Here is a 15,710-nt window from a genome sequence, read left to right as displayed (position 1 = left end):
CTGTTCCACTGCCAATGGGAGGTGCCCTATTAACCTGTGGGGCAACTTCCACCCCGAATCCCTCCCCAGCCTTCCCAAACTGACTTCCCACCTCCCCATCTGTCCTCCATACCCAGTCCCATTCTCTTATAGGGTTTCTACTAGTTAGCTCTTCTTGTAGCGGCTTGTCCTTTCTCTTCTATCCTCCCTAAGCTTTTCTCATTGGCAGACATTATGCAATTCTGTCGCGCATACTAGAGCTTCTGAATTGTCCATTGCGAAAACATTTTTTCGCATTCTGAACAAATCTGTTTGTTTATGAGGAAGTAGTTTCGGATATGAATGTAAGTGTTTTAACAGAGACATAGAAGGGTTAATTTCACAAACCTTTTTTTGTTGCATTTAAACTACACCAAAATAAACTGCTTATCTGATTGTGGTAAGGCAACAGCTGTTTGACAACTGAACATCACTGTCTTTGGCTAAAGAACTGTTTTGATTTTCAGAAGAGATAAATGCGCCTTTCTTTTTTAAAGATTTAATGACATTGTGCCCTCTCTCATTGCTTTTGTACACACTGCAACCACAACCCATAGATCTCTTCAGTGAAGAGTGACTCTGTACCACTTGACATGATAGATCAGTGACCTATTGTACGATACGTTGGTTCCATGCAGGAGAGGAAGTGTTGCCTTTTTTAACCACATGCTTAATTCCTGGTTCAATCAGGTGAAGTCTCTGATTAGTCCCTGATCAATTCAATGTAAAGCTCAAATTTCCAGTTAATTTCAGGAAGCAAGAAAGGCACAGATTGAGTTGAAGTGGCGGTCAATAACGTTGATGAACATAATGATGGATTTAGGGATTTAGGAAAAAAAAAAAGAAGATTATGTAGAGCAATATTGTTGTATTAACAGCCCAGTGGTGTAGTGGAGCTGCCTGTAGGAACCATTGTCAGAAGTCTTAATGTGAACATGTCATTCAGATCATATTACAGGGAAATGGAATTGTGTCAGGGTATATGGGCGCTTAACATAGGGTGGGTGCTTTACTTTATGATATATATCTATCGTCATACATTTGAGTCGTTAAAAAAAAAACATTTCACTGAGTATTTATTTTTGTTATCATCAAATTGTTAATCAGTTTGCATAATGTACAAAATAAAGTATATTTTAAATATTTTAAGAGAAATTTTGTATTTAACCATGAAATTTTATTTCTCCACACTTATATCAAACTGAAAGTATCATATCTGTGTATAGTATCACATTGAGAATATACATAATTTTCTAGTGCTTTAATATTTATCAGAGCGATATAAGAAGGAGTGACCCTGTGGTGTGCCTTGATCACACGATTCGGTTTCAGAGAGGGATAGGGTTCACCACTGCGAGAGCTGACAGGATGGAAACTTTCTGATTGTGCCATGATTTCCTATTTGATAGTGCTTTTCCATACGCTAAACAGAGTCAGTGTTGGACGCTCCTTGTGATATCAACCCATCTAAGCTGTATTTCCTATGTCGGTGGTCAAACAAGACCTGTGTCTTATCTTTGTCTTTGTATGTCTTCCAGTTCATGTATTGTTATGTTGTCGTTCCTCAAAACACGTTAAAAAAATAAAATTTGGATTTTTTTCTTTTCTTTCCTCCCACCCTTCCTCAGTTCCCTTTTTCTCCGTCCTTCCTTTCTTTCTCCGTTTCTGTCATTTCACGCGCGTGTTCATTTTTTGTGTAAAATGTTCTGCTGTCACCAACACTTCTTGCACTACAGGATTCAATGCTGTTTGCTATTTCAGGCCACATATCTGCAAACCAGAAGGGGGAAAAAATAAATAAATAAATGTTAGCGAAACATTTCATTATTCAGTTCAAAACCTAAATAATGATTTAAAAAAGAAAGTTTGCAGTTATGCGGTTTTTCTACATCATCACTGTTGCATTGGTGTAACATATTTACAACATAACTGTAGGACTCCATCACTGTTTAGTCAATCATCGAGTGTCACTTAATTGTTATGTAGCATTTTACAGCTGTAGCATTTTATCAACTCAGAACTGTTCTCGGTATTTAAAACATTTCTTGTAAATTTGGACCACTCATGTCGCCTTATTCTGTGTGCATTACATTTTACTCCAGAAAATGCCAAATATTAACGTACTAAGCACTGTTTCATACCTTAGGTTTTTACAAACATTTTACTCTCCTGCAACTCCTCTGGCTGGAGGAGCACAGTAGCATTGTGGATCCTTTTTTCTCTTCGTGCTGGTTGTCTGGATCACTGGAACGTTAAACAAAAAAACTGTGAAATTAAGATAATACTAGAAGGATAATTATTGGAAGAAAAAAAAAGTACAGGATGAGATTAAGTGATTGAAGACAAGCCCATAGTCAGCATCACAGGGAGGACAAGCTGGCTCGCCCATAATTACCAACACATCTCATCTTCAATCATTTTGAACACTGAAAGGCCGCGCCTCGGTCTTGTGCGTAAACTGCCCCTAACAACATTTGAATTGCTATTTCAGTACATACACGCCCCCGCCCCCCGATAATTGGCATGTCAGGTACACTTGAACATAGTGTAATTTGACTTTTTGTACTGCAGGTTATGTGCAAACTCGAAGTAATTATGCACACTTGTAATATTTTCTATTTTCATATGAGATTTAAGTGCTTTTTGTACTCACGGACATCTTTTTTTCTTCCTTGCATGAAATGCAAGAGAGAGGAGGAAAAAAAATGTTTTTCATAAAGTATATTTGCATTTGGTACTCCAATAGTAAAACCAGTGGGCAAAACATTATGTTTCATAATTTCATTTAGAAAACTATGCCAAGTATTTAAAAGCTATTTTTAGAGTAAATCAAAAGAAAACTCATTCATTTCTTTTCTTTTAAGACATGCCTTTATCTTTGTATCTATAAATACAAGCATAATCCATAGTCATATGATTGTGCTACTGTTGTATTATACTGCAGTCTGATTCATAAATAAACTCTTTGCATGAAAATTGTGTTTGTGATCAATTGCTACCTCATCCACTTGATGCATCAACGCATTTCTGCTGTGGATAACTGTATGTGCTGCTTTTTTATGGGATTTCCTTAGTCTATTATGTACAGAATTATGAAGGAAGACCATAAAAGATGAGATAAAAAAATAACAATTAACAGGTCTCATAACTGTCGAAGCACAGACCTTGATTTATTTTAGAGGTGACGTTTACTCTTTGGACGATGTTAATGCAACAGAAACAGAGCTTACGCGCACAAATATGTGTGTCTTTTCACATATGTACACTTGTGTACTGGCAATTTCAGCCCAATTACCCTGCCAGACTGTCACACTGAGCTCCACTTGCTGGATCAAAGCGTTGGCAAAGACAATACTTGTGCTGAACCTTGTAAAAACCTCCCAGCATGCTCTCTGAGGTTTGGAGAGCATCCATCCAAATTCCTCTGTATGCCATATTTTTCTACAAGCAGAGGAAGACGTCGGATTAGAAGCCTCTCCTATGGGATCCTTTAATGATTCTTATTCAGTAGGTAAGCTGTTCTGTCACTACTGCTCGTCAACACTTTGGCGAGCGCCTGATACAGAGGGTGGGCTGAGACGGAGGAGAGTGTACATGCAAAGGGATATGGGTTGCATAATGTACATGCAGATAAATTGTGTCTCTGTAAAGGCAATGACTACATTAATGAATAACAACATGTGGAGTGGAGCTCGATAACATACAGTTAGACCTGGAAATAAACAAAAATGAATTCAGTTGTTTAGCTGTTTGCCCTAACAATATCAAATTATACTATACCATGAAATAAATATGGGCCAAAGGCACAGAATGTAAGCTTTCATTTGAGGGTATTGACATCCAGATTTGAGGAAGGGTCTTTTATTGGTCAAATTATCAAGAAAGATTAGAGACCCATGCATTGACAGCTCTTTTGATCACATTTAGTGGCTTCAAAGTAAAATCTTCCAAATGTAGCAGCCTCACATGGAATCAAGTCCACACCGTTCAACTGCTGAAAGCAGCAAAGGAATCGATAAAAACCTGTTTATGAAACAGTTATCTAACAGGCTAATTATCTAATTACACTGGAGTCTCTCCTTCTCCTTCTCCTGCTTCCAATTTTCAGTGCAAGTGCCATCACCTTGAAGCACTTCTAAGTGTTTAGGCCTAAAATAAAAAAAATACGTCAGCTTCCAAATATCATTGGACTTTAAGTTGGCGAAAGCTTACCTATATTGACAAAGCTGATTGAGTCTGAGCTCCAGACTTGGTAATTGTCATGCTAATGAACTTGTTAAGCTAACACACATCAAAATAACTACTAGTTATGGACTGATATAAAGAAATGTTCCTCAAAATATTTTAACGTGGGTTGTCGCTAAAAATAACTCAGCACACCGTTCTTAAAATCTACCTTTAGCAAGTGAGTCATTGAATGCATGCTGAAGTGAAAACGGCCTTTTTATTGGTAACACTGACCGCAAACTTGGCCACTTGTAACGGTTGATAAGACAAAACTGCCATCTTTTAAAGTGTTCTTTGTCTTTTAACTTAAAATACATGTTTTCCATCCTTCCAACGCAAATCAAAAAAGATTGTTGAGCAGCTCTACCTGTGGTAGGACTCCGTTTCTACATATTTTTTTTTGACTGCTGCTTCAAGGTAATTAGCAGCATTAGTGTTGCTTTTTCCATCTGCAAATTAGACTGTTTCTATGAGACCGTTTCCATGAGATCTGCACTCGCTCCACTAATCTTACAACACGGATGCAGAATCGTGATTTTGGGATCTCTTACTGCCACTGGGGAGGTGAGAGGGACATTGAATTTTATTGAGGCTCAGTGGAAGTGGGCTAATGTAGTTGGACCGTTACAAAAACAAGATAGAGGCAAATCAGACCCAAACAAAGAACATCAATAAAGAAAATATCATTCAAACTTAAACCTGGTGAACCCAGTGTATTTTCATCCATTGCAAGCATTCTGTTTTTTACTGACAAGCTGACAACTAGCAGTCCAAAACCACCTGGATGTTGATCCAGAGCCAGAAAAACTCTTGTTTGAGCTTTTTTTAATTGACATTCTCCACCAGCGCTAGGAATGTTAAATGGTTGTATATGTGCAATACATACATGGCCATGATTATTTCTGTGTTATTAGCTTAAGCACATTGTATTCATCTGTACTTGTGACTTAGATTAAGACCTGATAACATTTCGTGACTAAAAAACAGTGCAATCCAAGTCATTCACAAGGGTTCACAGTTTTTTTTTCTGCCTTATTGTTTTCACGTCTTTCTACTCAGACTGAAACAATCTGCCTCTGTTCTGCAGACCTCATAGCCATTTATCTCCAGCTGTCCCTCCATCACAGCTGCCTCAATTTCCGAGTCAGTCCTCAGGAAGTAAACTTAATATCTGCCAGCACTGCACACTTGTCATGATTGCTTGCCTCTATCGTTTACCAGCTCCATCAATGATGCAGCGACACTTGTCCTCTGTTTCCTCAACTCTTAAGCCACAGCATATGGACTCCATACCCAACTGTTTTACACACAAACAATGTAACCATACACGCTGCACCAAAAGTAAACTACAAGAGTTTGTGAATGGAACATTGTGATAGAACAAAGTTACTGTCAGCCGGTTCAAAAAAAAAAGTCACTTTTTTAATTCTAAGGTTTTTTTTTTAGGAATGTTAACTATCCTCAGGAGTGGACATCCCAGCAAGTTCACGCCAAGGTCAGACCGTGCAATGCTCATAGAAACTGCAAAAAACCCAGGAGCTACATCTCAGACTCTGCAGGCCTCATTTAGCATGTTAAATGTTAAAGTTCATGACAACACAGTTAGAAAAAGACTGAACAAGTATGGCTTGTTTGGAAGGGTTGCAGGAGAAAGCCTCTTCTCTCTAAAAAGAACATGGCAGCACAGCTTAGGTTTGCAAAGCTGCATCTGAACAAACCACAAGACTTCTGGAACAATGTCCTTGTTCAATGTCCAGTTTCAGCCAAGCTAAAGCTAAAGCTTGGCTGAAACTGGCTCATCAACAGGACAATGATCCCAAACACAGCAGCAGATCTACAACAGAATGTCTGAAAAAGAAAAGAATCAAGGTGTTGCAATGGGCCAGTCAGAGTCCAGACCTCAGCCTGACTGAGATGCTGTGGTGGGACCTTCAGAGAGCTGTGCAGAAACCAATGCTGCAAACCTCAATGAGCTGAAGCTACATGGAAAGACGAGTGGGACAAGATAACAATGAAAACTATTACTTCAAGTTATTATACAAAAGGTGATTCTACAAGCGACTGGGTCATAGCGGTGCTTAGTTTTTCACACACTGTGTTACAATTGAAAACTTAGAAAAGCTTTTAAAAAAGTACGAGAATAAATTACTTACTAAAGAGGAGCCACAAAAAGCTATGAAATATGCATACAACTTTATATTGTTCTTGACCATGGTTAAAATTATTATTCTAAATAATTTTATATTCATTATCAATATTATTATATGTATCATATTATTATACTCGTATAGTATTTGTCTTTTATTCAAATGCGTGCATTTAACGTAACATTTGAAAATAAGACACATGGGACATGTCTTGTTGTTACAGAGTAACGCCACAAGATGGAGACAAACACATAAACAGAAACAAGCACCAAGTTGTTTAACCTGTTCTCGCCAGGTACTCTGGCCTCCTCCCACCGGTCTAAAAACACGCATGTCAGGTTAATTGGTGACTCTAAATTGACCCTAGGAGTGAGTGTGAGCGTGGAAGGTTGTTTGTCTCGTTTGTCTCTGTGTGGCCCTGCGATGGACTGGGTGTACCTCGCCTCTCGCTCGATGACAGCTGAGATAAGCTCCAGCCCGCCGCGACCGTGAGTTGGATTAAGCAAGTAAAGAAAATGGATGAATGGATGTTCTTCTCTACACAACCACATAATTCATAGGCAAGTTAAGATACTCGTGCTTAATAACTGAGATATGCTGATATAACGATATATTGAGTGTAGAGAGTCAGCACTAACACTTAACCCTGTGCTGCTGACAGTGTCCTCACAATTATTCAACTTTATTTTTGTATATTGTCAGATTTGTCACTGAAAGAAAATACAGTTTTATTCAATCAATTTGATGCTTGACAAGTCAGACATTTTGCTGGCTTTCTGAGGTTCAAACATTGTTTGTATTTTCTCTTTTTTGCTGAAAAATTTGATGAGGAATCACCCAGAAGTAAAAACAAATCATGATAAAGACATTTAACATTATTCCACTGTTGCTTTGTACAGATTGATCAGCTACCTGGCTAACATTAATGCAGATGCAATTGTAATGAAGTCTTGTCAGTGCTGTATGAGGGCAGTGTTGTAATACAGGAGGATCCTCTGACCTACACTGTGCTGCTGGATTGTAGTTTGAACAGCTGATTCGATCCCTCCTGCAGGAGGCCCAATGCTTCCTGGCTATTTATGGCAGATGCCCCTCTATCGGTCCGCTGTCTTCAGCCCATACATGGTTGCTGTGGGATGAGGTTACACCACTGATTTTGGCTCGCGCTCCCAAACCTTTTGGAAGCAGTGTGGTGTCGCCCCTTACAATCAGTCTAAACGCCATCAGACCAGTTTCCCAAACCTGGTTCACAAGAATGGACATCTTATGAACCACTTCTCATGACTTTTGGAACAGTCTGAAGACTTTAACTGCAGGAGTACTCTTGTGTTTTTTGTTTTTTTTCCAGCTTTGTCCTCTTTTCACCTCAGTCTTTTCCTTCACCCTTATCCTGCATAGCCCACTCCCCTTCGTTTTCTCTCCCTCTCCCTTCTTCTCTTTCTTTGCTTGGCTGTTCCTGGACTGATTTATTTGGCCCGGTGCAGCAGAGCTGGAGGGAAAGCACCAGGCTATATTTGTGTGCTGCTGAGGTTGGACCTGCTTCATGGTAGATGACCCAGGATTCTCTGTTTGGATTTACCTGCTCACTCCGGCACCTCCTGTCTCCTGTCTCCTCAGCATCAGCTCTGATCCAACTAAGGAACTAAGTTTCCCATGTCAGGATAAATGGACTTCACCTGCACAGTATCTTTCTCAGTCCCTTCTAAGTTGTAAGTATACTTTTCTCTTTTTCCTGGTTTCATCTCAGACATGATGCGAGAATATGAGGAGGAGGTCAGTCTGTAGCACACGAGCAGATAGTTCAGAATGTGATGAGTAGAATTAGTTTTTTAATTTTTAGAAGACACCAAACTCAGCAGTATGTGCAGTCACCAAAATTAATTTTAGTCCCTGGTTCACAGACAAAAAAACAGAATCAGTGTCATTCCCATACAAAAAAAAAAAAATGTCATCATATTTTTGATGCAGCAGATCTGTCTGTCTGAACAGATTTTTTTCTTCTTACAACTCAACAGCGTGTATACAGCTTTTTTTTTCTGCACCGGTCAGAGTATATGGGGGATTTCAGTTTAAAATACTGCAACCATCTCTCTTCTTTAAGATGAGAGAGGCCGTTGTTGTAAAACATCTTTCCCCGCTGCGCTGCAGCAGAGACTAAAGTCAGCAGTATTTGGATGGAGTCTTGTTAAAGTTCCCTCCACCGGAGGACTGAATGTCGTGTCCTAACCGAGTCTCCCTCTTTTCGCTTTGCGCTCATGTCTCAGGTAACCGCGGGGGTATTAGCATACCAAGCAGCAGATTATAGCTGTATGGTGGTATGCGTGTGCAGCTGATCTGCTGGGTATGTGTTGTGCTGGTGTGTTGTTCCAACATTGGTCAGACTCAGGCATAATTTATCCACAGTTTTGTTTTTGTAACATGTGTTTGTGTGCGTGCGTGTGTGACGCTGCACGGCTGTTGGTTGGCGCTCTGCACCTGCTGTTCCCATCAAAATGAACTGACAGATTTACAGGCTGGCCCCAGGCTGCCACTGAACTCTGTTCCTCTACATATACGAAAACAGACTGACTGACTGACTGATTGACCTGTAGCTGCTGTAGCCTCATGCATTCATGTCCACCCTTCTCTCATTAATGCTTTTGTTAACTTAGAACATATGTATATATGTGTACACACACATGCTAGCTGCACATGCTTTGCTATTTTGGTTGCACTCTTAATTTACTTTGTTGGTCAGCAAATCAGAACAAACAGCTTTCTAGTTTTAGGTACGTTTCACCCTTAAAAACAAGTTCCCTTTTACACTCGAGGCAATGTTCACATGGCTCTTTTTGTTGTAGATGGTTTTTGGACAATGAGTTTATCAGCAATATTGGCGAAGGTGCCGCAGATTTCTGTACTTTAAAGCACAGCCTTTTTTAAAATGAAGTGACAGAAACTTCACCAAGAGGTCCAACTCTGTGGAACCATTTACTTTATATCATTTTACATATTTTTATCACTCAGCTGCAGCTTTTTAAAGAGGAACTGCATCCATCCACCTTCTTTCTGGGAAATGTTCACAGTCTCCTCTGTTTATACACATTTAGCACAACGCATATAAGAAGGTAGTGAACTTTCCCCAAGATTCTGTTGGTCACCTAATATGCTGACCTCTCCCTGAATTAGTGATTACTATTTGCATTTTGTGTGGCACGACTTTCTGTTGTTTGCCACTTCAAAGATACTCAATAATGATTTCAGGTGTGTTTTTGTTGAATTTATTGGCACTTTCATTTATGGTAACAGGCACACCCTCAGTGTACCGCAGATGGTCTGAAACTCTAGATATTGTTGGAATCTTACAATCTAAATTAAATTCTTAGTCTTTTCAGACAATAAAAAAAAACAAAAAACTGTAAGTTAATTATGTAAAGTGCTTGCAGCAGTCTTTAGTATTTAACATGAAATGCAAAGAGTCATAAGGCAATACTGAATGGATCTTCTGGTCAATAGAGCCATGTTTAGGAGGCGGTTTTGGAAAGAAATGTGATAGATAGTTGTTACTATTACGGCTGTATATGTTTAATATGTCTGCCAGTATAGTTTTATAATTGTGCTTCGGATAAATCACTTAAGGTGTATTTTTGTAGTTTGTCTTATAAATTTAGAAACATTTACTGGCCAATAAAGGCTCAGTTTTGTTTTTTTCTTTTCAAGCTTTCTTCGCTCAGTTCCCATTATTGATAATACGAGCTATAATCCGAGTTGTGATGAATATCTTCACTGCCATCTTTTATTTATCTATGTGATATCTGATAATATTGAATAGTATTGCATGTTCTTAGGCGCTCTATCTGAAGGAAAGGACGGTCAAATCCTCAAATAACCGTTGCTGTCATGAAATCATTCTCCTTCTTTGCTCCAGCTAACGTTGACTATTTACTTTTCCTTCGGCTCCGTCTAAGAGTTGCCGAACTTGAGCAATCTCCTCAGCACCGGCCTCTTTGCTCATCGATCTCCTTATAAGAGCAGAGCAGGCAGATTTCATTGCTGAGTGTCAGGCAGAATTGATGCTCAGCACCACAGAGGAACGCAGATCTGGATCTGAGGACGGGAATGCCAGAGTAAATGTTTAAGGAGGGGAAAGAGGATGGAGGTCCCAGCTGTGCTACCTCAGACTCACATTTGACCCTTTGTGTTTGTGTGCATGCTTCCTCTGCATGTCTGTGGATGTGTTTATATTTGTTTGTGTATGTAAGTGTCAGCAAACAATACTTGCGCTGTGCAAGCCAAACTAAGCAGAGAAGATTTCTCCAAATAAAGGTAGACCAGCATGGAGCCCAATGTCTGTTGCTCTTTAAAGTGCAAACTAACATCTGAATTCATAATAATAAAAAAATACTTTGCTATTCTGATAACCAGATGTCTAGAAAGACATTTGTTCTCACTATCTGGGGAACAGTCCTCTGGGACCTAAAGGAAATTATGTGGTTTATTTGTTCAAATAGAGTAAAAAAAGATGTGAGTAGTTAGCATTACGTTTGATTCACAGCGAAATGCTTTGTGGTTAAGTCAGACTGGGATTTGTTAAGACACTTTGCCTTCCGATGTTTACAGGATGTCCTAAGTGTTGAGTTTTATTGAAGGTTGCGTGACTAGTTTATACATTTTGTGCTGCAAAGTGAAAAAGTTGAGAAACGTTTTTCTCGTGGCCAAACAGATCCAGACACAATTAAAGCCACAGCAAGTGGTCCTGTTGTACATGGTTTCCTGTTACTGATGGTATGTCAAGCTCAAAAACAACTCTGCACTTGGCAGAGAACCTCCTGACAGCTGGGGAGCTGCATGTTTTTTACCCGTTATCACAGTCACTGATATTCAAATAAGAGTTCACATTTCACATGAAGAAAAGCACAAAAACAACAGCGAACACTGCAGAATGTGAAGAAATAAGATGCAAGACTACCAACAGGCCGTCAACAAAATTCCATCCACAAAATAGAAAGATAATTTGTCATTGAATTGCCATTAAATTTGAAGCCAAAGGACTTCTCACATCAGATCCTAAAGGCTGTCTGCTAGTCACGCTGTATGACACAAGTTCCCACCCATAGTCCACCTTAATTTAGTCACTTGGAGGGCTCATGTTGTGTTTCATGCCAGATTGTTTACTTCCAAGAAAAGCCTCGTGAACATCTCGTTCAATATATGTGTACCTACAAGTGAGAGAGAGTGACGGATTCAAGTGTGCTGATGAGTTGGCACAGAAAGCACACAGATGAGAAAAAAAACCCCACAATGAATGTGAAAAGGCAGAGACAGACAGTTGTGAGGAATGAGGGGGAGATATCAGGAATGAGTAGGAGGTGCCGGATGAGAGCGTGAGATAGATGGCAAGGATGGGAGAATGAAAGGGTAAAGGAGTGGGAACAGTGACAGGGCAGAGCAGTGAGCAGGCGTGGAGAACGTCCCCCTTGTAAACACGGCCAGGCAGCCGATGGGGCACTCTCACCGAGGCAGCCACTCACAACACACGTTGCCTTATTAGGGGTGTCTACAGGGAGCAGAGACAGGCGAGGGAAGGTGGGGGCCACGGTTAGTGTGTGAAAGGGTGAGAAAAATCATCACCCTGAGGAGGCGAGTTAGTATACAAGTGAGCAGGTCCAAGACAGAGCAAAGGCTGGGTTCTTCCCGTGGTGAGTTTGTCACATCCTGTGGTCGCTGAGTGGGCACAGCAGGCATTTTTTGGTGCTGTTACAGCTTCTCCAGGTGGTCCAGCTTCATTCCAGTCCAAAGACATAATTGCTTATTTAACTGGTGATTCTAAATGGCATGAATGTGAGTGTGCATGATTGTTTGTCTCTGTGTGTGAGCCCTGTGATTGACTGGCTCGCTGCACAGGCTGTGGCCTGCCTCTGATGCAGTGTCAGGCTGCATCGGCCCAGAACCCACAACCAGGACTAGGTGGGTACAGCAAACGAAAAGAATGAGATGTCTGTCCTCTGAGGAAACAATGGAGCCACTTGTTCATCAAAGAGAAATTCTGGATGTTCAGAGTCACAACAAAATGTGTATTACTTTGGTCTACACACCAAAACATTATATTTTTATAATAAAGAGTCAACAATTCCTGAATTAAAATGCCTTCCTGATGAGTTTCTCTACTGCAAAGTTGTTTTTGTCTTGCTTGTGATTACATGTTGACTTGTGATTACATGATGACATAATAACTGTCATGATTACGGTACAGATAATAATATTAACATGACAAAAACATTTATAAAGGGCTGAGGAGGGTTTGGTGGACTGACTTTCATACAACAGACGGCTAGTTTGTTTTCAGTCCTGCATGTTTGTGTTAAATTCAAGCTTTCAACCTCATTCACATGTCTGTTTTTTATGTATTACAAGGTCAAATGTTTTTTAGAGACTATTTTCAGGCTTTGCATGTGCCCTGAGGAACCGATGGAATAAGAGGCTAGCGAGCTATGAGGTGAACTTGGCACAAACTAGGCGGAAAAGACAGTAGCACCTCTCCAGAGCCACATTAGCCCAGAGCACGCTGAGTTAGCTAACCCGAGGGCTTGGCCAGAAACTTGTGAGTAAGCTAAGCAAATGGCCAAATGACCTGGGACCTCCAAGCTGAGAACTCAGCCAGGAACTCTTGAGCTGGCCTTGCTAGCAACAAAACAAGCTGGAGTTCTCATCTCACTCATGAGCTAGCTGGCTGGTAGACTAAAGATCGGTCTGCTCGCTGCCTGAGCTAGGAGCTTGCTTGACGTAGCGCTTAGCTGGTGAACAGCACCTTTGTAATACTGTTGAAAGCCATAGGAAGGGAATGTGCTACCAGTCCGATACTCCCACTTGCGCACGTCTTTATGTATAATTTCGAGACAAGTCCCAAGACAAGTCCTCTCATTCAAACATTTATGGATGATTTACTCCGATACAAGACACAGGGTAAAAGTAGTAAAGATATTAGAAGAGAAACAGAGTAAAGGGAAATAGGGAAGACTGGTGTCAGCTGCCGGTGTGCGAACATATGGGTTGAGCTGATAAGCACATCAATAGATCCCTATTCACAGAATGAGAAAAAACAGTGGACCATTTTAAGACCATGTTTTTTTTGTGTGTGTGTGCATAAAACCTCCAAATATACAATTTTTAGGAACACAAACACATTTTTTATATGTGTTCAATATGCACAAAAATATATATGTATATATATACTATATGTGAAGAGATATACAAAGTTACAAAAAGAAGTATACAAAATACATACAATATTCAAAAGTATTTTGGAATATAAGTAAATGGGACAGCACATCCTCTCTCAAAGCTTGTATTTAGATTATTTGGGTGGAAGTAGGTAGGCGAGCCTCTTGGAGCTTTAGGCTGCTCTGTCTCCTAATCTTATCCGAGTCTTACTGATATGATGATGTGATGACTTACACAAGTGGCTTTTGTGTTATTTCATAGATATGTCTGCACCCAATGTATATCTGTGCTTCTAACTTTAGGCCGACTTTTCTCACAGGCAGAGTTGGAACGCTGTTGAATCATTTGTTTTTATCCAGGAATGTTATAGAGGAGAACACAGAGGACGGTGGTTAGAAACTACAGGACAGGGAGAATATGTGTGGGAACCATGAGCATTGACAGTAAAAAAACTTACAAAAACAACTGATACAAACTAGGTGATACACTTAATTTGATAATGTTGTAGACTCCAGATGCCCTGACATGTCAATGGAAGATTTTACTGTCAATGACTCCTCGATCACGTTGATAATATTGGAGCAACATGTGGCTTTAGTTTTAGGGAATTTGATAGCACCTGGCCATCTTGGCTGACGTAGGCCTGATGTCTGCGTGTACTATCCAACCATCTGACTTCCAGTAGCTCTGGACCCCATACCACCCCCTGCAGCCCTGTTGGCACCCTCCTCCAATCCTGTTCCAGAGTTTTTATCATCAAGGCTAATTTCTGCCTGTAATCTGATTAGGCCTCTGAGCTGCTTTAGCACCCTGCTGTGCTGTCTCTCTCTCTCTCAGCTCTCATAGGTGCACACATAACTGACATACACACCAACACACACATACTGGTATGACTGCCAGTATGTGTGGGTTGTAGCTTGCTTTGTGGTAGTCATTCTACTGTAGCTGTGTGTGTGTGTGTGTGTGTGGGTGGGGTTGTGTCACCACCTCCATCCCTGCTTGTCTGCTTGCCGGTAGCTGTCTTCATCTCCACCGCTATTACTGCTGCTGCTGTTGACTGCCATCACCACCACCGTGACCATACGGGAGTCCAGCAGCAGGCCATCCTTCCCGTTCTCCTTCTTAAATATGTTTCGAAACCCATGGATCTCTAGTTTCCATGTGAACCATGTGCAGCCCAGTAGGCAAGGTAAGGCCTGTGGAAGCGGAGAGATTGGTCTGGCTTTCGGATGATTTTTATTTACCCTCTTGAATACCCTTAACTGTAAAGATGGGCTTGGAAAACTTGTTTCGAAGCAGTTTTGCTCCTAGTGGAGGGAAATTATCATTAAAGACCGATAGATTCAGGGTTATGTAGCGAGGTTTGACTCCTTATTTTGCATTTGTTTGGTCAGATTGGATGAAATGAGGAGCAATGAAGTGTGTGAGAGCTACTCATATGCCATTATTACAGATATGAATGTTGCATACAGGCTGCTGTCAGTGAATGAATAGTGTGGCTAAACTTGAGTCATATAGTGCTTTATTCTAAACAAATGAATGCTGTCTGTGGTATGTGTCTGTCATGTCTTTTTGCATTTGACCTTCCTTTGTAATCACACTCATCATCAAATGCCCTTTACAAACATCACAAGGTGTCTCACTGAATTTGACCTGTTCATGTTCCACACAAATTGTGTTGAAAGCAAAGTCCCAGTGCGCTCAGAGAGTCTATTTTGCCTCTGAATATTTATAGAAAATCCTTCTCCTCACCACGCTGACTTTTGGACCGTCAGCAGCCTAAGCTGCTATCTGGCACTGTCAGCCTTGAGCCTTGCGCTGCTTGTTTTGTTGACAACCTGCAGGCGTCTCCAAGGAGAGCTGAACTGACATCTGTACAAGGGGCTTTCCACCAGAGGAAGTTTTTGTAGTCACAGACAGACACAAGCATGCACACCTTCACAGGATCATAACAGGCATTTATGATGTCTGATGTTGGTGGATTTTGGAGGAAATAGTGCAAAAAAAAGTTTGGGCATTTGTTTATGGCATGATTGAAAATAGTGTGCCAAAGTTGCCTCTGCCATTTATGAATCTAAGATTGGGGTTTTTATTGACAGTAAAGCACAGGATGTAGAA

General features: G+C 40.5%; 1 protein-coding gene across 10 annotated transcripts in view; it reads left to right on the top strand.

Annotated features, from left to right (window-relative positions):
- Positions 1 to 11,994: 11,994 nt before the first annotated feature.
- The window catches only part of svilb (supervillin b), a 46,925-nt gene continuing 43,209 nt past the window's right edge, over positions 11,995 to 15,710 (top strand). For 5 of the 10 annotated variants that reach the window (XM_075482782.1, XM_075482783.1, XM_075482785.1 and 2 more), the window contains exon 1: positions 14,539 to 14,781. In XM_075482782.1, the coding sequence (XP_075338897.1) occupies positions 14,721 to 14,781 (61 nt within the window). In that variant the 5' untranslated portion in view covers positions 14,539 to 14,720. Of the gene's footprint in view, positions 12,071 to 14,538; positions 14,782 to 15,710 lie in introns of those variants that run through there. The other 5 variants (XM_075482781.1, XM_075482787.1, XM_075482786.1 and 2 more) reach the window with 3 other exon arrangements.

This window comes from Odontesthes bonariensis, chromosome 14 (assembly GCF_027942865.1).
Source record: "Odontesthes bonariensis isolate fOdoBon6 chromosome 14, fOdoBon6.hap1, whole genome shotgun sequence".
Classification (NCBI taxonomy): Eukaryota; Metazoa; Chordata; class Actinopteri; order Atheriniformes; family Atherinopsidae; genus Odontesthes; species Odontesthes bonariensis.
This window is presented reverse-complemented; position numbering and strand designations above follow the sequence as displayed.